At 44.2% G+C, this 21,800-nt stretch overlaps 2 protein-coding genes across 9 annotated transcripts in view; one reads left to right on the top strand and one right to left on the bottom strand.

Moving 5' to 3' along the window:
* GK5 (glycerol kinase 5) overlaps positions 1 to 21,800 on the bottom strand; it is a 101,136-nt gene that overhangs the window by 78,967 nt on the left and 369 nt on the right. For 7 of the 8 annotated variants that reach the window (XR_012160785.1, XM_073359786.1, XM_073359787.1 and 4 more), the window contains exons 2-3: positions 8,848 to 8,941; positions 7,153 to 7,228 (exon numbers count right to left, since the gene is read on the bottom strand). Coding sequence is in view for 7 of the 8 variants with exons in the window: in XM_073359786.1 (XP_073215887.1) it covers positions 7,153 to 7,228; positions 8,848 to 8,941 (170 nt within the window). In the remaining variant the exon portion in view is untranslated. The remainder of the gene's footprint in view (positions 1 to 7,152; positions 7,229 to 8,847; positions 8,942 to 21,800) is intronic. The other variant, XM_073359792.1, reaches the window with a different exon arrangement.
* LOC140916973 (uncharacterized) lies at positions 15,119 to 21,651 on the top strand. The gene is made up of 3 exons (XM_073358870.1): positions 15,119 to 15,796; positions 16,385 to 16,490; positions 21,543 to 21,651. The coding sequence occupies exons 1-3, from the start codon at positions 15,214 to 15,216 to the stop codon at positions 21,649 to 21,651; spliced, it is 798 nt and encodes a 265-aa protein (XP_073214971.1). The 5' UTR covers positions 15,119 to 15,213.

Here is a 21,800-nt window from a genome sequence, read left to right as displayed (position 1 = left end):
GTAATATGTGTTACTGAAATATTGTGTGTGGTTGGGAGATGCCCACACCCAGCCTTTCAGACATGTGCTGATGGCCCATTAAAAGGGAATCCACTTTCCCAGTGGCCATCCCAGAGACTTCTCAGAGAGAGCATGTAGACAATGGAGATTGCCTGACCAATAGGGGATGCCTGCACACGACATCACAGCAGGGAACTTTTAAGCAGCTAGGAGAAGGTATAAAAAAAGAAACAATGACATCATCCCTTGGCTTCTCTCCCTGCCCAACTCTACACCTGGAAGAATATCTGAAGGACGAAAGACTTTCAACTAGAAGGAGTTAGATCCCAGGCTGAAATGGGGTCCAGCCTGTGTATTGAGGAACTGTAAACCTGCTTGTAACATCTGTCAGGGTGAGCAAAGCTGTTCAGTTCAACTCTTTCCTAGATTAAAAGTTTAGGATTTAGAATGCGTATTTACTTTTTATTTTCTTAAAGTAACTATCTCTGACCTTTATGCCTACCATTTATCACTTAAAATCTATCTTTCTGTAGTTGTTAAACTTATTTTAATGTATTATTCTTCCAATGAGTTTGTCTAAAGTGCTTGGGAAATCTACTCAGGTTACAAAGGCTAGTGCATTTCCACTTTCCTATGAAGAAGTCAGGCTGCTGACCAATACAAAATGGTACAGATCTGGGCTGCAAGACTGTGGAACTGGAGGGAATTTGCTGGAGCCTCTCTACTGATGGTTCATGAGAGGCTAAGAGATCGTTCATGTAACTCAATTGGGTGCATCTGCCTTTGAATGGCTGTATACGTGCAGTACCTGCCAGAGGTTTGTAGCTTCACATCAGTATCACAGTGAGAGGCATCCCAAGTTGGTGGGTTTGGAGAGCTCAGAAATCCCCCAGTCCAGGCTCACCGCAGGGACCCTGTCACACACTGTTATTGTGAACTTTTTAATACAAAGCTAACAATGTTCAAAAATAGGGGCCCGAAGTTAGGCTCATAAGCCTACATTTATACATCTACAGGTGATATTTTCAAAAGCACCTAAGTAACTTAGGAACATATGTCTTATTTGCTTCAAACTGCATATTATGGTGGAGAACAGCCTGGTCAAAGTATTTCCACTTTTGGACTTGTGGAAGTTCAATATATCAGAAGATTTATAATATAACAATAAATATAATATAACATAACAATCAGATTTTGGTTGTAAATACAGTACAAGCTATTTGCTTATCAACTTTGTGTTTCAGTTTGTGTTGTTCTCACAGTAAGGATGTTAATGAGGCTCTGGATTTGTCCGTTTCAACACAGATGAGCATTTTAAGTTAAACATCTTAGTATGTAAAATCTGAAATTCTACTAACAATTAGGAAACTAATTAAAGAAACAAGTACTAAACATCCAGTTCAGTAACTTAAGACTATGGGAAGAGAGTAAAAAACTAGCAATATCTAAATAAAAATGTTGTGATTTTTTTAATTTAAAAATTGGTTTTTATCCACCTTAATTGCACTCACGTTATAGCAAACCTCCAATATCTGGCCTTCAGCCTGGAGAAACTGAGGTGAGTTTTATCATCAGGAAAACAAAACCAGGAAATAAGCGTAATTATTTTTTCCATTTCCCTGATGTGAGCAATGTAACAAAGGAAAATAAGAGTCTTTAAACACATAAAAATTTGGGAGCATAATGTAATAAAAATCTTATTCCAGGGGCAACTTAGTGATAAAAAGTGTTATTTGATTCATAAAAATCTACAGAATCATCATTTCAATGTTGTCACCCTTTGGGCCATGGCAGGGGGATTCACTGCCTCCCCTCCCCAGTTCCCAACTCCAGATCCTCCGGGTGATGGAAATTTTGATAATAAATAATATTGCTGGAAATGGATTGAGCTGTGTATCATTCAAAAGCCCTTTCTCCCACAAACGCAATGATACTAAATATGATAAACCTAAAGCAATTATGTAGATGTATATTTAAGAAAATGTTTAAAAATCACCATTTTTAAAATTATACTTTGAACACAGGCATGTCAAACATGCAGCCCTTACAAAGTTAAATTGTGACTCTTGATTGATAGTACTGTGTTATCAACTAATGCTCAGAACATGATACCTGATTAATTTTTGTAACGTTACATAATACCACAAATGGTCCTTACTTGACCTAGATAGTCAAGTAAGTACAGTAAAATGTGTATGAGAGACATGACTTCTTCTCTGGACCTGCCACTTAGTAGCTGTTATCCACATATGGGAACATATGAATTCCCTTCTTCCTGAGGTAGACCGTCACCATGACCATACATTTGATAAAAACCCAGGGGGGAAGAAGACAGACTGAAAGGAAGGACCATATACTGAAAATGATGGTTCGCCATGATGAGAAGTTGTCTGTGGATCGGGAGAATTGCCACATCTGGAGCAGAGATCCCCATCATTCAGTGCTTCCCTGCTTTTCTGGTCCCAGAGTTCTGTGCAGTTCTTGCCTTGGAATCTCTGTTCTCTATTCTGTATGCTAATGGAGATGCCTCCTTGTCCCATCTTTGATGCAAATGAGGCTAGGGGAGTTTCCTTAATCCTGTCATCCTTATCCCAGGGATTTAGCTGTGTCTCTTCCTGTCATAGAATATCAGGGTTGGAAGGCACCTCAGGAGGTCATCTAGTCCAACTCCCTGCTCAAAGCAGGACCAATCCCCAATTTTTGCCCCAGATTCCTAAATGGCCCCCTCAAGGATTGAACTCACAACCCAGGCCCATGCTTAAACCACTGAGCTATCCCTCCCCCTTGGAAAATACAAGTCGGGAGGGCTTGTCAGTGCCTACCCCGACGTTGAGGAAGGAAGAGGCCAGAGAAGTCCTCAACTTATTATGGCCACCCTCACGTAGGTCACTGCTTCATGCTCACCCTGCAATACTGGTCCCAGACTCTCCCAGTACACATGGGGAGAGTGTAGAAGTTTGTTCTCTCTTCTCTGCCCCCTCACAGGTCCCAAACATGAGCCATGACATCCCACTGTTGCACCAGCACTCTGCTGTTCATAGATGTCTGGAGTCTGATGCTGTCCAGGGTCTATGCTGAACCTGTGATTCCTCTGAACCTCTGGAGGTGCTTGCCAGCTGGAGCCCAGGAAGTAAAATTGCTGTGCCACATGAATGGATTCTATGGCAATAGAAGCAACCCCCTTTACCTAACTGCAGTGTCACTATCAGTTCTACGCTGTCGGCAACTCCTCGGGTTGCCCTTGGGAAAGCGTTGCCAATTCCATGCAGAGTGCCACTGGGGAGTCACCCAAGTTTTTTTATGAAACTAAGACCACACCAGACTCCGTCCCATTCTTCTGTAAGCCACTGTGGTCTCGAGAGGTTCGTACACCATCAAACGCAACCAGTGACAGCCTCCCAGGTGGCAGAAGGTGCAGGATAGTCCTGGTTTTCTCCGCTCTTTGGGGAGCGACCATGCCCCCGCCATGTGTCATCACTGTCATCGAAACCTAGACACCTCCGTTACCCGGAGATGAACTGCAGCTGTCTCTGATCACATCAGCAGGCAAGAATATCACACGGGTCCTTGTAAACTGGGAACCGCTGAACTGAACTGGACATTAGCTGGACATGACTTGATTCAGCAAGGTCCCCCAGACTGGGTAGTTCCATTAAAGGGCACACCTTGTGACAAGCTCACGCCAACAATTTGGTTTAAATTCTATGGGCACATTTCCCTTTTAGAGCGATTCCATGAGCTCGGATTGTAAGAATGGAATTGGGCCAACAACAACCAGTTTTAAATTTTGACCCTCTGATCACAAACCTTGATCCCCTCCAACGATTAAGAGCACCAGTTTCAGGAACCCATGTGTTGAAATTGGATCAACAAGAACATTTGGTTCTTCAACCTCAGACTTCCCTGAAGGAGGTTCAAATCCACTTAGATGGCATGAATATCTCTCACATAGCACCTGTATGCACTCCCTTGATTGGAACTAGCCATAAGAGTTGGGATGAATGGGTAAGAATGTGGTAAGGGGCTGACCATGTAAATAGAGTAAAAATGGAATTAAGTGATTGGATTGCACCTGTAGGAACAGGAATCACTTTAGCTGATGCCGCAAACATAGAAGTTCTGGTTAATAAACTATCATATGCCACTGAAAATATAGGAAAGATGGGAACCCCATCAACAGTATCTTTGAAACAGTTAAGTGAGGAACAGCAGTTAATAAGTAAGGTATTTCCTGGGTGAGAAAGACTCATAAAAAAAGATTAAGAGTTAAGGATGTCTGGTGTACAGTCCCTCCAGAATAATGCTGAAGTGAGCTGTAGCTCACGAAAGCTTATGCTCAAATAAATTTGTTAGTCTCCAAGGTGCCACAAGTACTCCTTTTCTTTTTTCATTGATCTAAGCGTGTGAGCTCAGGCTCTCACCCAGAACATAATCATGGGAATGATTAGGCAAGCCATAGCAGGACAAAGTCCCATCAAGGCAATCAACTTGATTTGGCTCCATGTTACGAAGGAAGAATTAGTCCTCCGGCCCCGGTGGAGACTAGTTAATGCTTCATACAATCACCACCAGCAAAGCTTGCAGTTATTCCTGATAACAGTGGTAGGCAAAGAAATTAGAGTAATCCACCCAGTAGTCCCACTGGAATTACAGATTAATGATAACTCAGTAATGTATTCCAGAGATCCTAACACTTGGGCCTGGCAGAAAGATAATGTGTGGAACACAGTAAATGTAAAGGGGTGTAGGAGAAAAGAAGGTTTGGGCTATATCCGTGAAGACCAAGCATTGGAGGAACATGAAGAATGCTTCTTCCCACAACCTGGGAGTAAGTCTCACTGTTCCTTCGATGTTATCCAGGAAAAGGGGTCTGTTTTTATCTATTTGATAAAGCGTGTGTGTGTGTGTGTAAGAACGAGAGGTAATATTGTATTGATTAATTGTGTGTGTGTGTGTGTGTGTAAGAACGAGAGGTAATATTGTATTGATTAATGGACACTGGATTTAACCCATGGTGCCTTACTTTAATCGCTGTTTCTGTAATGTAACCACTATTGTTAGTTGTGATATTAAGTTTTCTGTGCCTATCTGGACTGTACAACATTTGAAAGCCTATCCTGAGCTCTACAAGGAGGTTTTCCCTCATTTCACTGGGAATGGGTCTCACTGCCATTAAGCGACTATTAACTCATCCCACCTTAGAAACTGAGCTGCAGAAGCTCCGAACTTTGGGGGAGAATGGAAAACTTGAGATTCAACACCACAACCAGGAGATCTCTAGGTTAGCAGTTACAGTCAAAAAACACAGGTCACCAGTCCTGGTGGGAGACTTTGCTTGCGTGGGGCCCCAGTGCAACAGGTCTTTTAAATATCATGCTTCACCCTGGTTCTACTGGTTTGCTGGATCCAGCGACTGATGTGGCGGCTGCAATGGATTGAAGATCAGACCTGGTATCACCGAGTAAGGATGTGATGGGGATACTTGCTCAACACAAGCACCACATCAATGGGAGGACTTAGTACCTAGCAGCTCTGTGTTCTTGGGGAACCAGGGTGCAGTACCCAGCCTGTCTGACTCACAAAAGACCTTTCCCCCACCCCCCGACCTCTGCTTGAACCAAAACCAATCAGAAGATTTACAAAAAGCAATGAAAAGACAGGGAGAGACACACCTAAACCCCTGGGATAAAGATGACAGGATTAAGGAAATTCCCCTAGCCTCATTTGCACTGAAGATGGGACAAGGAGGCATCTCTATTAGCATACAGAATGGAGAACAGAGATTCCAAGGCAAGAACCACATGGAACTCTGGGACCAGAAAAGCAGGGTAGCGCTGCATGATGAGGAATCTCTGCTCCAGTTGTTAATGAACCCATGCCGGCATACACCCAGCCCAGTAGTTATCAGACCAATTCTAGTAATAAATCCTTTATTGGTATCCAAAATAGTGAAGCTCCCTAATTGCATTGTGAGCTCACTCCAAGCTACTCCACCCAAATCCAGGAATGATCAGCTCCCATGGTCTAGCCTGAACAAAACAACTTTGGTATAGTTCCTTGTTTACACATAAACAAATCTAGTGTTCTCCCTTGAACTGCAGCAGGGAGAAGTAGAGCTCTGTATGAGAACACAAGTGATACAAGCAACACATTGATAGAAGTACAGAACACCCCCTACCCCAGAAGAGTAACCCTAATAAATGAGCATACCCCAAAGTAACGGGCAAAGCTGGTAACAGTAATGTATGGGTTACCTAAAATCCAAAAGGTTGATATCCTAAAAGCTGATTGGATAAAGATTAAGTCTTCTGTAATGTAGAACTGTATAAAAGAACATGTTCCCCATCTGGAGAAACACTGGAGTAGAAACTGAAGAATGGGACTGAAGGACCAGACTAAGAGATCAGAGAAGGCGAGGACTATCATGGAAGGTGGAAGAACTTCCCAGGGCCCCAAAATGTGGTCATTTGGGCCCATTTACCAATTCTATCTTATCTGTTATTTGTCTGGCATAAATGTATGCCAGACACTATAAAGTCTGAAATGATTTCTGTCTGAAATGATTAAGCCTAAATTGGATGCACTTGTGACTCAGTGTCTCAACTTTTACCCCAAACATCTCCAATAACGATATCTATGCCTGGATTGTGCAGCAATAGGTTTTTTTTTGTTTTGTTTTCTTGTTAAGGAGTTACCCTCTCAACAAATGCTATTTCTGAAGTGTGATTTTTCCTGTTCTGTTTTCCACAATTAAAGAAAGTTTTCCACTTGGCTCTTCATGACATACTAGATGCATCCATTGTTCTTTCACATACTCTGTTCTCTAACTCTTTGGAAGAATTGGGTATCAGTCAGGAACACTGCCTACAGAAAGTGAATCACAGTATATGCACTACACAAACTTTTGAAACACCAAGCTGTATATATTCCTAAACTGAGTAATTGTGTGATTTTATTGCTGTAACTTTTGTCCTTCCCTCGCCTCACCTCCCTTTCTGCTATAGGTTATCTTCACTCTCCGTGCTCATGTAAAGTTAGATTGTAAGCTCTTTAGGGTTTTTTTACTTGTTCTGTAAAGTGCTTAAATTTATAGGGCAAACTAATACACTTTTGCAACGTGCATTCATTTTAACCTGCACACACTGTACATACTTGTTCCATGTAATGAAAGTTCCTCTCTGTGTTGAGATGCCAAGACCAGCAATTTGATTCATTTGTAGTCCTGCAGCTAAAAGTAAAAATATATTTTCAAAGTTGAGAAATCATTTTTATGCTAATATTATAACATGACATAAATACACACCTTATGGAAAGTTAGGAAATTACTCAACAAATGTAATAAATACTGATTTTTATTCATTGGACAGCTAAACAAGTGACGTAACTGCTGAAATAACCAAGTACACAGCACGAATGTGCAGAGCTAGACCAATTTGTTCCAAAATAGTTGGACATATAATCCTGGATTTTACAAAAGCAACATCTGCACACTGGCCCTTTCATTGCCTATATTTTTATTAGGCAATCCCTGTAGGCTTATTCAGGAAGCATCACGAGGGGAAGACAGATACTGTGCCCGCATGGCAGAAGTAATGAGACTTTCAATAGGGATGTTCTAGATATCTTTGGGAGCATAACACAGGCTAGATGAAAGGCAAGGAAGTCCCATGAATAAACAAAATCACTTTTGTGTTGCACGGACAATGGAGAGGCTTCACCCTGATAATTTAGGGTTTATTGATATTATTAGTTTGTAGAAGCACTCAGCTAGACAAAGTATCCCTACCCTGTGGAGCTCACAAGTCTAAGAAAAAAATAAATTTGTGACTTCATATAATCATTCAAGCTCAATAAGGCAGAACTCTTTAAAATGAATATTTCTAGAATTAAAAGCAAACATACTAAATGTGATCTAAAATTTCTATTTTGTAAATGAATACTTTTATAAAATCTTCTAAAAATAGAAATATCTCCACAATTTTCTTTTCTAAATTCCAGTGAAAACAGCTGTTTTAAACAAACTTTTCCTCAGAGAATTTAAACCCAAACACTGCAACTTTAATAACCTGAACATGCAACTGACATCACTGATTTTAATTTTTTATGCCGAGAAAAAAAATCAAAAATACAGAAAGTGAACAAAAAGCATGACTAGCAACATGCAAACTGGATTCCAATATAGGTATTAGTAATGTAAGAAATGTCTTTGTTTACTACATGATTTTTAAGTTGACAATGTCCCTTTACATTTAAAAAAAATTAATTTAATTGTAGAATTTCATATTTGCTGAGTGACTTACTAATTTTGTTATGACACCTTTTGCATAATAACAAAGTTATTTTATTTTAAGTTTAAAATTAGTGTTCCAGAAATTATACAAATGTTTGAAGAGAAAATTTTGTCTTCACATACCCTGAAGAGACCTCCGGTTGATTTCAAAGGGACTTACATGCAAGATGTCCAAAGGCTGAATTTCACCCGAAGGATATGTTAAGAAATCCCATTTAAACTGAAGGACTATACACAGTGAACCAAAAGTAGTACTAATTTGAGAATTTTGTTGCTCTCTGGTAAGTTATTACTGAAAGCTTCATTAAAATAACTAAATAAGGGCCCAACCCTGTAAACACATGCTCATGTGAAAATTTTTGTGCATTAAGTTATTTAAATGCCTAAGGGTTTACAGGATTAGGTAGACAGACAGTTCTTAAGGTATTTTGTGGTTTCCTATTCAGCAACATCAATATGTTTTCAGCAGATGACGTTGCATAAGTACAAAAATAACTAATAGATTAAATGATTTTAGTTAACATCAGCTACTATTATTTGGTTTCATGAATGATTACCTTGTACTGCCTCTTTTATTACATCTGTGACCTGAGTCCACAGAACTTCAGGATCTAGTTCAACCCAGCCAAGATGAGGATGAAGTGTTTCTACCTGTTTACAAGAAGTATAATATTACTATGAACAGTAACAATACTATGAGTGTCCAGGCTCCTGCAGTACACACAATAGGGACCAGTATACATCCCTACTGTAACTCCATTGACACACTGGAGGAATATTAGAGATGGATCTCACCCCTTTACATTTAAAATGTTCCCTTTAATAAGCCCATAATACAGAAGGGTTCCATCCCCAAAGCTTTAACTGGCCTTCCTGCTCACTGAAGTGGAACAAGTAGGCTCATTTAGGCTTTTTTTTTTTAAACATTATCAACTTTATTACAATTTTAAGAACATAATATTAATATTATTTTTTTCTAAAAGTGTTTCAAATATTTTTCCAATTGCTTTGATACTTTAGAATTAATACATTATTTCTTGTCTTTTATATCAGTTACAGAAGAAACACATATGTAATCCAAAAACGAATGGAAAACACATACAAGTAAAACATTCTAAAGGAACTGAGAAATTGTCTTGCTAGGCAGGAGAAAATCCTGTCCGAACTGAGTTAATATTCTCAAAGCAGAAAGAGTTCGTTTTTGTTGCACTCCAGCAGGAAGGAAATTCTGCTCAGATAACTGAGAAGGAGGAAGGTATAGAAAGGACTTTAACTATAGTCTTTAAGTAGAATCTTAAGTCAAAAATTTACATTTGTTGCAAGTTTAACAATTTTTTTTTAAAGCCACACATATTAAAAGAGATTTTTTATTTCTAAACATCTGCTCATTGATTTTATCATAATTATGTTGTTACTTTACAACGTCTATGTAAAATTAGGAAAAGTAGAGAACACATGCTTCGTATTTTTTTTTAGATTTTGTTACCTTGGATCTTCTATTTTTCCCCTGCAAATAACAATATTCCATATTTTAGACTGATTTAAGCCAACAGGCAGGAAACCATAATTAAAATCAATTATTTTAATTTTGTTTGGTAGTTTTACTTTTTAGTTATTTTCCTAAAGAAAGGTTTATTCTCATTTGTTGGTATACATTGGTACTTCTTTTTGCTAACCAGGATACACTGTATCGGCACACATTTATTTAAACAACTATATAGTTTAATGTACATTTAATTGGATTCTAAATTTTTTAAGGTTTTTTTTTTTTTTGGTTAGAAATTGGTAAATGACTAAATTTGCAAGGCCTTAATCTCAACTTGATGGCATTTGTTTGTCTGTAACATGATGACTTTTGAACACCACATCCAATGAAATACAACATTTCTGGGAATGAGCCAGGTCTCCATGGGCAGAACCCTATTGATTTTAGGGAAAAATCAGAAAACTGGAATAGTGGAAGTGTGAATCCTCCCATCTAACAGCTTCAAGAACCTCTGTAATCCTCTATATATCAAAGAACTGGTTGACACCAATTAACGTCTTCCAGCATAACAATACCCGTATCTTCTCAGATCGTCCTCCCAAGAGAGTTTAACAAGTTGATAGCCTGAATGCAGGCTGGTTCCAAGGGGGGGCGGGTGAGAAGGGCAGTTGCCCAGTGCACCAACTTCCGGGGGGTGCTGGACCATTTTATTTCCCACCCCTCTGACAATTGTAGGGTTACTGAAGAGAATTTCTGCCCTGGCTAGCAACTTGGCTAGGGCCACTCCTGCCTGAATGACTTATCTCCCAGACAGAAAGAAGAGAAATAATAATGATGGGGGAAAGGGGGCATACTGAGCAAGGAGGAAGGAAGCATGGGGAAGCTTGGGATGGGGGCCACACAGAGCCCCTGCATGGGGGGTGAGGGGGAAGTAAGACCCTGGCAAGGGGGAAGAGCACACACAGATCCCTTGGTAGGGAGAGAATGTAAGATCCTGAAATGGGGCTGAAGGGGAAAATACGGAGTTTGAGGGCAAAGGGGAATGGGGGACATATTGGCACACAGCCACTGGCATGGGAGAAGTGGAGGCAAACACAACCTCTGTAATGGTACGGGGTGAGAGGAGATGCACGAGTCCCTGAATGTAAGGGAGATAAAAAAATTGGCACACAGAACTTGTGGGGTGAAACAGAGGAATGCAAGAAGCCCTTGGTGTATGCAATAAGTTTGGCATGATGCTACAAAGTGTGCAACCCTTAGTTTACCTGGTGATGATTAATTTTTTTGATGTGATTTGTGTCAAGCTTCATTTGGATAGAAATTGGAATTCACTTAAAATGCACAAAAACAACATTTTAAAACTGTTTCTGTATCTGCAGAAGAAGCTACTGCTGTCAAAAACTTGTTTAGAACTTCAGCAAACTCTGGTTCCTGGTACTTAGCCAGTGACTTCCACCAATTCAGTGGTTTGCCTTTCTTTCAAACTTCAGTAGCAAACATGTACTGCTTAAATATTTTTATTCAATTTAAATGATTCTAGAGATTATACTAAACGTAGGCCTTAACAAATTGTCAATTTAAAATTCAAATATAAACAGGTTTATTTTTTAAAAGGAACACGTATTTTTATCAAAAAATTTTATTTAAATTTAAAAATCCAATTAAAAAAAAAGTCTTTAAATCTACCTTGCTCATGGCCTAAGAACAAGAAAGGTTGTGGGGTTTGTTTGTTTGTTTTTAGTATACTGACAAGAGAAAAAAAACCATACCAAATTAAATAAATAAAAATGACAAACCAAAACCTTTACTTACCAGACGATGAAAGTAACAAACCTTGAGTCTTATGTCAGTTTTGAAATTGTGAACCTTTTCTAAAGGTCTGTATAGCTTAAAAGAAAGACTGCCCATTGCTTTCTACATGCAGATTCCTTTCTACATACAGATTCCAGTCACCGAATTCAGAAGCATGGTACCTGCCAAATACTAGTGGTTCCTACAGTCTCCACACCCCAAGTATGAACAAGTGGTTTAAATACTGAGGGCACGTCTTCACTGGCAATGTTAAAGCGCGGTAGCGCTTTAACGTGGCTTGTGTAGTTGCGGCATAGCACTGGGAGAGAGCTCTCCCAGCACTCTAAAAAACCCACCTCCATGAGGGGTGTAGCTCCCAGCGCTGGTGCACTGTCTATACTGGCACATTACAGCGCTGAAACTTGCAGCGCTCAGGGGTGTGTTTTTTCAAACCCCTGAACAAGAAAGTTGCAGTGCTGTAAGTGCCAGTGTAGACAAGCCATGAGAAATGTCCCAGCTGTATTTTTTCCTGTAATGTTCTCCAAAATGAGAACTTACAACACTGTTTTGAGCTCAGCGTTGCATGTTGAGTTGAGTGCTGTTCCAAACTAGCCCAAACACCTTCGCTGATGTATCTCAAGCCTAACTTGCAATAAATCAATGTGTATTGATCTTGTACTGGGTTTAGAAAGCAAAAACAACCCATTTTGCCAACCTCTATGGCAATTCTGTCTTGTACACATTTGAGTACGAAGACAAAAAAATCACCAAACTTATTTGGGAGTCAGCCCCAGTCTGCACAAAAAACAGACACTTTCAAAAATTGCTTAATTCAGGACCATCAGGAGTAGTCTCAAACATTTTTTTAAAAAAGCATTTGAAGGTAATTGTAACCAACCTATAATGACTGGTGCACCCAACTACACTGTTTGCTTAAACCAGCTTTAAAAAAAACAACAACAAAAAATAGGCTTTTTGTAGCATAGATGTGGGCTTAAAACAGGAACTGACAACCCACTAGAGTGCTGCTGAATTATAACCATGGAAAATTAAAAACAAACTTTAGCACACCATTTTCAACTGCAAAACACATGAAAGTGCTTTTATGCTAACTGTTTAACTGAATTACCACCCAACTGTTTCTTCATGTATGATGGATCACAGATGTTTTAACTGCATTAGAATATAGCTACCAGCTCAGCACCTTGAGCTGGACTGCAGAGTTCTCTCAAAGGACTAACAAAAGTTATTTTTAGTGGGTATTAGCCAATTTTGTATTAAAGAAAACCACAAAAAAATCTATCAAGAGTTAAACTGAACATTAAATAGCAAATCCAATGTCTATACAAAATTTTAATACTAACCAGCCTAACAAAAAAGCTAACATAATATACATTTTTCTCATCGAGGACAGATAGAATTAGTAGTAAGGTGAACTTCAAATCTGTTAAGTTCTAAAGAAACAGAAGAGAGAATTCTATCAGTATATTATTGGTAGAATAAATTAAAAATATAAAAGGCTAAGAGATTCTTGAATCCAAAGTGTAGGAATGTTCAAAGGAAACAATATGCAGTTTGTATGTCTAATGCTGATCTTTGAGCCGCTTCTGTGACCAATATAATATTTCACTTAACTACTTATACTGCACCGCAGTCTTGTTCATCATGACATATCTGCACTCAAACTCTACTGTGAAGAAAATATTAAAGAGTACCACTAATTCAGAGTATAATTTAATTATGCTACTTTGCAGCTATGTAGCACCTTTCATTAAAGGAGGTCAAACCACTTTGCCAACATTAAGCTTTGCAACACAACTCTGATGTAGGCATTATTATACCCGTAATGTAGAGAGTTAAACTGAGGGAGAAAAACACTAGAAAACTTGCCCAAGATGAGTTAAAAAAAATAATCTTCAGAGTTGAGACAACAACCCAGTGCTCCTAACCCCTAATAATCTCTCTACAACAAGTGCATACTCCTCTCTTCCATCTTCCCAAGAAAGGATCTTTCCATCATCAAAATTAATGTATTTCAGTATATCCACTGACAAACATAGTAGGATACCCTTGTCCTCTCTTGCCCCAGAACTAACATGGCTGGCTGTCCACATTTTGATGTGACAATTACCCAGAAAGCATATAAAAGATGAAAATTACAGTAGTCTGCAGGCCAGGATTTTCTTCAACCAATTACTCCTGAAGGAATTTTATTCCAAAAAATTAAAAATTCTGCAAAATTCTGCATATTTTAAATGTGGAGGCTCCAGCATGGTAGTGGGGAGTACAGGCCACTGACTGCATGGAGGTGGGAGATCACCCTGTTGCCTTCCCCTGTCCCCGGGACACGGACTAGGTGGTGACGCTGCAACTGACCCTGACGCACTGCAAGGGTCAGGCCTGCCCCAGAAACACCCCAGGTCCTGCCCCTCCATACTGTGCGCACCACAATAGCAAGTGAGACAGATAGAGTCTCACACACATGCACAGCTCTGGCCCCCAAACAAGGTGTGAGGCAAGCAGGCTAAGCCCGGCAGGATCCAACTGTGGAGGGGCTTAGTGTGGGGGGATCTAGGTGTGTGGCAATCTGGGTGCGGGTGGCTCACTGGGGGAACTGGATGCACAGGGGCCCATTGGGGGGTACCGGTGCAAAGGGAATGGGACTCTGCAGGGGTGATCCAGGTGAAGGTGGGTGGGGCACAGTGGGGGGGCATTGTTAGAGTGGAAGTCTGGGTGCAGCTGGTTGGGGCCCAGTGGAGTGGGGGTCTGGGTGCAGGGGCTCATCAGGCTTGGGGTTTGAGTGCCAGTGGGAGCCGTGATCGGCCGAACCTGCAGACGCGGCAGGTAAACAAACTGGCCCAGCCCGCCAGGGGCTTTCCCTGAACAAGCAGCATCCCAAGTTTGGGAAACACTGCTTTACGCCAATTCACAGATGTGTGTTTGTTTGTGGCACAAAATTCAGGGGCAGTTAAATGATTAGATTGGTTTGAGCAAAAAAAGCAAATAGCACAGGTGAGTGAACACAAGTAGGTTTTGCTAGCAAGCAGAGGGAACATAATCACACTTGGTTAAGGATGACCTAGTAGATTTCTGGTTGGCTTAAAAGTTTTATTTTAATATGTAGTTTAATAGGTGTTTCATATGCATGTGGTTTTTATGTGAAGTGCAAAAGATAACTGGATGAGACTTTGTGTGTATATAATGTCTACTGCAGTTTCCATGATATGCGTCCAATGAAGTGAGCTGTAGCTCACGAAAGCTCGTGCTCAAATAAATTGGTTAGTCTCTAAGCCCTGGTCTACACTAGGACTTTAGGTCGAATTTAGCAGCGTTAAATCGATGTAAACCTGCACCCGTCCACACAATGAAGCCCTTTATTTCGACTTAAAGGGCTCTTAAAATCGATTTCCTTACTCCACCCCTGACAAGTGGATTAGCGCTTAAATCGATGTTGCCGGCTCGAATTTGGGGTACTGTGGACACAATTCGATGGTATTGGCCTCCGGGAGCTATCCCAGAGTGCTCCATTATGACCGCTCTGGACAGCACTCTCAACTCAGATGCACTGGCCAGATAGACAGGAAAAGAACCGCGAACTTTTGAATCTCATTTCCTGTTTGGCCAGCGTGGCAAGCTGCAGGTGACCATGCAGAGCTCATCAGCACAGGTGACCATGATGGAGTCCCAGAATCGCAAAAGAGCTCCAGCATGGACTGAACGGGAGGTACAGGATCTGATCGCTGTTTGGGGAGAGGAATCCGTGCTATCAGAACTCCGTTCCAGTTTTCGAAATGCCAAAACCTTTGTGAAAATCTCCCAGGGCATGAAGGACAGAGGCCATAACAGGGACCCGAAGCAGTGCCGCGTGAAACTGAAGGAGCTGAGGCAAGCCTACCAGAAAACCAGAGGGGCGAACAGCCGCTCTGGGTCAGAGCCCCAAACATGCCGCTTCTATGATGAGCTGCATGCCATTTTAGGGGGTTCAGCCACCACTACCCCAGCCGTGTTGTTTGACTCCTTCAATGGAGATGGAGGCAATACGGAAGCAGGTTTTGGGGACGAAGAAGATGATGATGAGGAGGAGGTTGTAGATAGCTCACAGCAAGCAAGCGGAGAAACCGGTTTTCCCGACAGCCAGGAACTGTTTCTCACCCTAGACCTGGAGCCAGTACCCCCCGAACCCACCCAAGGCTGCCTCCTGGACCCAGCAGGCGGAGAAGGGACCTCTGGTGAGTGTACCTTTTAAAATACTATACATGGTTTAAAAGCAAGCATGTGAAAGGATTACTTTGCCCTGGCATTTGCGGTTCTCCTAGATGTAGTCCTAAAGCCTTTGCAAAAGGTTTCTGGGGAGGGCAGCCTTATTGCGTCCTTCATGGTAGGACACTTTACCACTTCAGGCCAGTAACACGTACTCGGGAATCATTGTAGAACAAAGCATTGCAGTGTATGTTTGCTGGCATTCAAACAACATCCGTTCTTTATCTCTCTGTGTTATCCTCAGGAGAGTGAGATATAATTCATGGTCACCTGGTTGAAATAGAGTGCTTTTCTTCAGGGGACACTCAGAGGAGCCCATTCCTGCTGGGCTGTTTGCCTGTGGCTGAACAGAAATGTTCCCCGCTGTTAGCCACAGGGAGGGGGGAAGGTTGAGGGGGTAGTCACGCGGTGGGAGGAGGTAAAATGCGACCTTGTAACGAAAGCACATGTGCTATGTATGTAATGTTAACAGCAAGGTTTACCCTGAAAGAGTGTAGCGACTGTTTTATAAAATGTGTCTTTTTAAATACCGCTGTCCCTTTTTTTTTCTCCACCAGCTGCATGTGTTTCAATGATCACAGGATCTTCTCCTTCCCAGAGGCTAGTGAAGCTTAGAAAGAAAAAAAAACGCACTCGCGATGAAATGTTCTCCGAGCTCATGCAGTCCTCCCACACTGACAGAGCACAGACGAATGCGTGGAGGCAAATAATGTCAGAGTGCAGGAAAGCACAAAATGACTGGGAGGAGAGGTGGTGGGCTGAAGAGAGTAAGTGGCGGGCTGAAGACAGGGCTGAAGCTCAAATGTGGCGGCAGCGTGATGAGAGGAGGCAGGATTCAATGCTGAGGCTGCTGGAGGACCAAACCAGTATGCTCCAGTGTATGGTTGAGCTGCAGCAAAGGCAGCTGGAGCACAGACTGCCACTGCAGCCCCTCTGTAACCAACCGCCCTCCTCCCCAAGTTCCATAGCCTCCACACCCAGACGCCCAAGAACGCGGTGGGGGGGCCTCCGGCCAACCAGCCACTCCACCACAGAGGATTGCCCCAAAAAAAGAAGGCTGTCATTCAATAAATTTTAAAGTTGTAAACTTTTAAAGTGCTGTGCTTAAAGTGCTGTGTGGCATTTTCCTTCCCTCCTCCACCACCCCTCCTGGGCTACCTTGGTAGTCATCCCCCTATTTGTGTGATGAATGAATAAAGAATGCATGAATGTGAAGCAACAATGACTTTATTGCCTCTGCAAGCGGTGATTGAAGGAGGAGGGGCGGGTGGTTAGCTTACAGGGAAGTAGAGTGAACCAAGGGGCGGGGGGTTTCATCAAGGAGAAAAAAACAGAACTTTCACACCGTAGCCTGGCCAGTCATGAAACTGGTTTTCAAAGCTTCTCTGATGTGTACCGCGCCCTCCTGTGCTCTTCTAACCGCCCTGGTGTCTGGCTGCGCGTAACCAGCAGCCAGGCGATTTGCCTCAACCTCCCACCCCGCCATAAATGTCTCCCCCTTACTCTCACAGATATTGTGGAGCACACAGCAAGCAGTAATAACAGTGGGAATATTGGTTTCGCTGAGGTCTAAGCGAGTCAGTAAACTGCGCCAGCGCGCCTTTACACGTCCAAATGCACATTCTACCACCATTCTGCACTTGCTCAGCCTGTAGTTGAACAGCTCCTGACTACTGTCCAGGCTGCCTGTGTACGGCTTCATGAGCCATGGCATTAAGGGGTAGGCTGGGTCCCCAAGGATACATATAGGCATTTCAACATCCCCAACAGTTATTTTCTGGTCTGGGAATAAAGTCCCTTCCTGCAGCTTTTGAAACAGACCAGAGTTCCTGAAGATGCGAGCATCATGCACCTTTCCCGGCCATCCCACGTTGATGTTGGTGAAACGTCCCTTGTGATCCACCAGAGCTTGCAGCACTATCGAAAAGTACCCCTTGCGGTTTATGTACTCGGCGGCTTGGTGCTCCGGTGCCAAAATAGAGATATGGGTTCCGTCTATAGGCCCACCACAGTTAGGGAATCCCATTGCAGCAAAGCCATCCACTATGACCTGCACATTTCCCAGGGTCACTACCCTTGATATCAGCAGATCTTTGATTGCGTGGGCTACTTGCATCACAGCAGCCCCAACAGTAGATTTGCCCACTCCAAATTGATTCCCAACTGACAGGTAGCTGTCTGACGTTGCAAGCTTCCACAGGGCTATCGCCACTCGCTTCTCAACTGTGTGGGGTGCTCTCATCTTGGTATTCATGCGCCTCAGGGCAGGGGAAAGCAAGTCACAAAGTTCCATGAAAGTGCCCTTACGCATGCGAAAGTTTCGCAGCCACTGGGAATCGTCCCAGACCTGCAACACTATGCGGTCCCACCAGTCTGTGCTTGTTTCCCGAGCCCAGAATCGGCGTTCCACAGCATGAACCTGCCCCATTAGCACCATGATGCATGCATTGGCAGGGCCCATGCTTTCAGAGAAATCTGTGTCCATGTCCTGATCACTCACGTGACCGCGCTGACGTCGCCTCCTCGCCCGGTATTGCTTTGCCAGGTTCTGGTGCTGCATATACTGCTGGATAATGCGTGTGGTGTTTAATGTGCTCCTAATTGCCAAAGTGAGTTGAGCGGCCTCCATGCTTGCCTTGGTATGGCGTCCTCACAGAAAAAAGGCGCGGAACGATTGTCTGCCGTTGCTCTGACAGAGGGAGGGGCGACTGACGACACGGCTTACAGGGTTGGCTTCAGGGAGCTAAAATCAACAAAGTGGGTGTCTTTACATCAAGGAGTATTTCAGGCAGGACTTCATGGAGGGTTCCAATAAGAAATGGTGCACCTAAGTTATCGTTCTTATTGGAACAAGGAGGTTAGCCTGGCCTCTGATTGATACATGGCTAGATTTACCTCGCTGCACCTTCTCTGTGAGTGACTGCAGTGTGACCTAGAGGAATGAGTCCCCTAGACAGGGGAGGAGGCAAATGAGTACAAAACAAATCTGGTCTATTTCTTGTTTTGACCCACTCCATCTATCTGTTACATCTTTGGCTGGCAGCAGAGGGTGCAGAAGGACTGCATGCCATCCACATCTCATGGCTGCTCGGCAGAAGATGGTACAGTACGACTGCTAGCCATCCTCATCTCTTGCCTGCCTGGCAGAAGATGGTACAGTACGACTGCTAGCCATCCTCATCTCTTGCCTGCCTGGCAGAAGATGGTATAATACGACTACTAGCAATCCTCATCTCTTGCCTGCCTGGCAGAAGATGGTACAGTACGACTGCTAGCAGTCCGTATCGCCTGCCCGCTCACCATAAGACGGTTCAATAGGACTGACTGCAGGACTAAAGAGAATGACCTGGTCAAGTCACTCCAAATTTAGTCCCTGCGCCCATGTCTGCCCAGGCGCTCCCAGCCGACGTGGCCAGGAGAACCTCGGACACGACGAGGACGACTACCAATCGTATTGCACCGTCTGCTGCCAGAAGGCAATGGGTTGCTGCTACTGTGCAGCAAAGCCGTACCGTGTCTGCCAGCACCCAGGAGACATAGGGTGACGGTTACCTGAGCGGGCTCCATGCTTGCCGTGGTATGGCGTCTGCACAGGTAACTCAGGAAAAAAGGCGCGAAATGATTGTCTGCCTTTGCTTTCACGGAGGGAGGGAGGGAACGGGGGCCTGACGATACGTACCCAGAACCACCCGCGACAATGTTTTAGCCCCATCAGAGTGCTCCATTGTGACTGCTCTGGACAGCACTCTCAGATGCCCGATTGTTTGCCGTTGCTCTGACGCCGGGAGGGGCGACTGAGGACACAGCTTACAGGGTTGGCTTCAGGGCGCTAAAATCAACAAAGGGGGTGGCTTTACATCTAGGAGTATTTCAGGCAGGACTTCACGGAGGGTTCCAATAAGAAATGGTGCACCTAAGTTATCGTTCTTATTGGAACAAGAAGGTTAGCCTGGCCTCTGATTGATACATGGCTAGATTTACCTCGCTGCACCTTCTCTGTGAGTGACTGCAGTGTGACCTAGAAGAAGGAGTCCCCTAGACAGGGGAGGGGGGGAAGCAAATGAGTACAAAACAAATCTGGTCTATTTCTTGTTTTGATCCACTCCATCTATCTTTTACATCTTTGGCTGGCAGCAGAGGGTGCAGAAGGACTGCATGCCATCCACATCTCATGGCTGCTCGGCAGAAGATGGTACAGTACGACTGCTAGCAGTCCGTATCGCCTGCCCGCTCACCATAAGACGGTTCAATGGGACTGACTGCAGGACTAAAGAGAATGACCTGGTCAAGTCACTCCAAATTTAGTCCCTGCGCCCATGTCTGCCCAGGCGCTCCCAGCCGACGTGGCCAGGAGCACCTCGGACATGACGATGACGGCTACCAGTCGTACTGTACCGTCTGCTGCCACAAGGCAAGGGGTTGCTGCTACTGTGTAGCAATGCCGTACCGCGTCTGCCAGCACCCAGGAGACATAGGGTGACGGTTACCTGAGCGGGCTCCATGCTTGCCGTGGTATGGCGTCTGCACAGGTAACTCAGGAAAAAAGGCGCGAAACGATTGTCTGCCCTTGCTTTCACGGACGGAGGGAGGGAACGGGGGCCTGACGATATGTACCCAGAACCACCTGCGACAATGTTTTAGCCCCATCAGGCATTGGAATCTCAACCCAGAATTCCAATGGGCAGCGGAGACTGCGGGAACTGTGGGATAGCTACCCACAGTGCAACGCTCCAGAAGTCGACTCTAGCCTCGGTACTGTGGAAGCGCTCTGCCGAGTTAATGCACTTAGAGCATTTTCTGTGGGGACACACACACTCGAATATATAAAACCGATTTCTAAAAAAACGACTTCTATAAATTCGACCTTATTCCGTAGTGTAGACATACCCTAAGGTGCCACAAGTACTCCTTTACTTTATAAACCAAAGACCTGTCTGCTCTGCACAGATATAGCACAAGAGTGGCCAAACTCACTTACCCTCAAAGCCACATATGATACTCTTCAGAAGCTCAAGAGCTGGGTGTGCATACCAGGGCTTCTGCCCTGTGGCGTGATGGTGGAGCTGCGGGGAGGGGAGTTTTGGGGATTCTGCACTATGAGGTCCACCTGCCAGTGGTTGGGGCTTTTGCCCTGGGGGGGGAGGGGGGATCTCGGAGCTTCAGTCCCAGGGGAGGACCCTACTGGAGATAGGGGCTGAAGCCCCACTCCTGCTGAAGTGTCCAAGCCCTGGCAGGCACCTCCCGTGGTGCTGAAGCCCCACCACCTGACACAGGGCAGAAGCCCCGAGCTCCTCCCCAGTCTGGTAGTTGGAGAGGGGGTGGGGGGGCACGTGGGGCTCTGCGAGCCGCATGCAGCTCTGGAGTTGCGATTTGGCCACCCCATATAGCACGCTTAGCGCGAGGCGGCTTTACCCGGGTTTCCTTGGCTAAAACATCCCTTCCCCCTGTACAACATGCTGTGTTTCGCTCGTGCTATCACACATCTGTGACGCGTCTGGGGATCCTCCACAATAAAACACGTTCTGTGCAAGCAACGCGATTTTAATCTGGTTGGGAAAAACCTGAATGAAATACATGCAAACGCAAGGGCTGCCACAAGACACGAGAACACCTGGAACAAGGCGCATTGAAATGGCTCATTAGAACACGCTACAAACGGCTTCCTTCATTCTGTACCCGCGAATCCCCTGTAAACCTTCCCCTCCCCCCGTGCAGCGCCGAGCCGTGGGGGCGGGCAGAGGAGGTGCGTGCGCGGCAGGCTGCGCCAGGGGGCGCCGGGGTTTGCTGGGGCAGAGCGCCGCACCCTAGGAACGAAGCTGGCTGAGGCAGGGTCTGAGCCGCCGCCGCGCCGCAGGAAGTCGAGCCCCGCTCCGCGGGGGAGGCAGAGTCTGCCCGTGGAGGGGCGGGGACTGGCCCACACACGGCGGGGCTAAGGACGGAGTGACGGCAAAGCCCCGTCTCCGAGAAGCTGCC

Source organism: Lepidochelys kempii, chromosome 9 (assembly GCF_965140265.1).
Source record: "Lepidochelys kempii isolate rLepKem1 chromosome 9, rLepKem1.hap2, whole genome shotgun sequence".
NCBI lineage: Eukaryota > Metazoa > Chordata > Testudines > Cheloniidae > Lepidochelys > Lepidochelys kempii.
Note: the sequence above shows the minus strand (reverse complement) of the source record. Positions and strands in the feature narration are given on the sequence as shown.

What these genes read in the sequence shown, in the direction of transcription:
- LOC140916973 (XM_073358870.1), top strand. Translation starts at nt 15,214, where the DNA reads ATGCAGAGCTCATCAGCACAGGTGACCATGATGGAGTCCCAGAATCGC. An exon ending in AGGCGGAGAAGGGACCTCTG is followed by an intron (nt 15,797 to 16,384) that starts GTGAGTGTACCT and finishes TTTCTCCACCAG; the next exon opens with CTGCATGTGTTTCAATGATC. An exon ending in ATGTTCTCCGAGCTCATGCA is followed by an intron (nt 16,491 to 21,542) that starts GTCCTCCCACAC and finishes CCCCCCGTGCAG; the next exon opens with CGCCGAGCCGTGGGGGCGGG.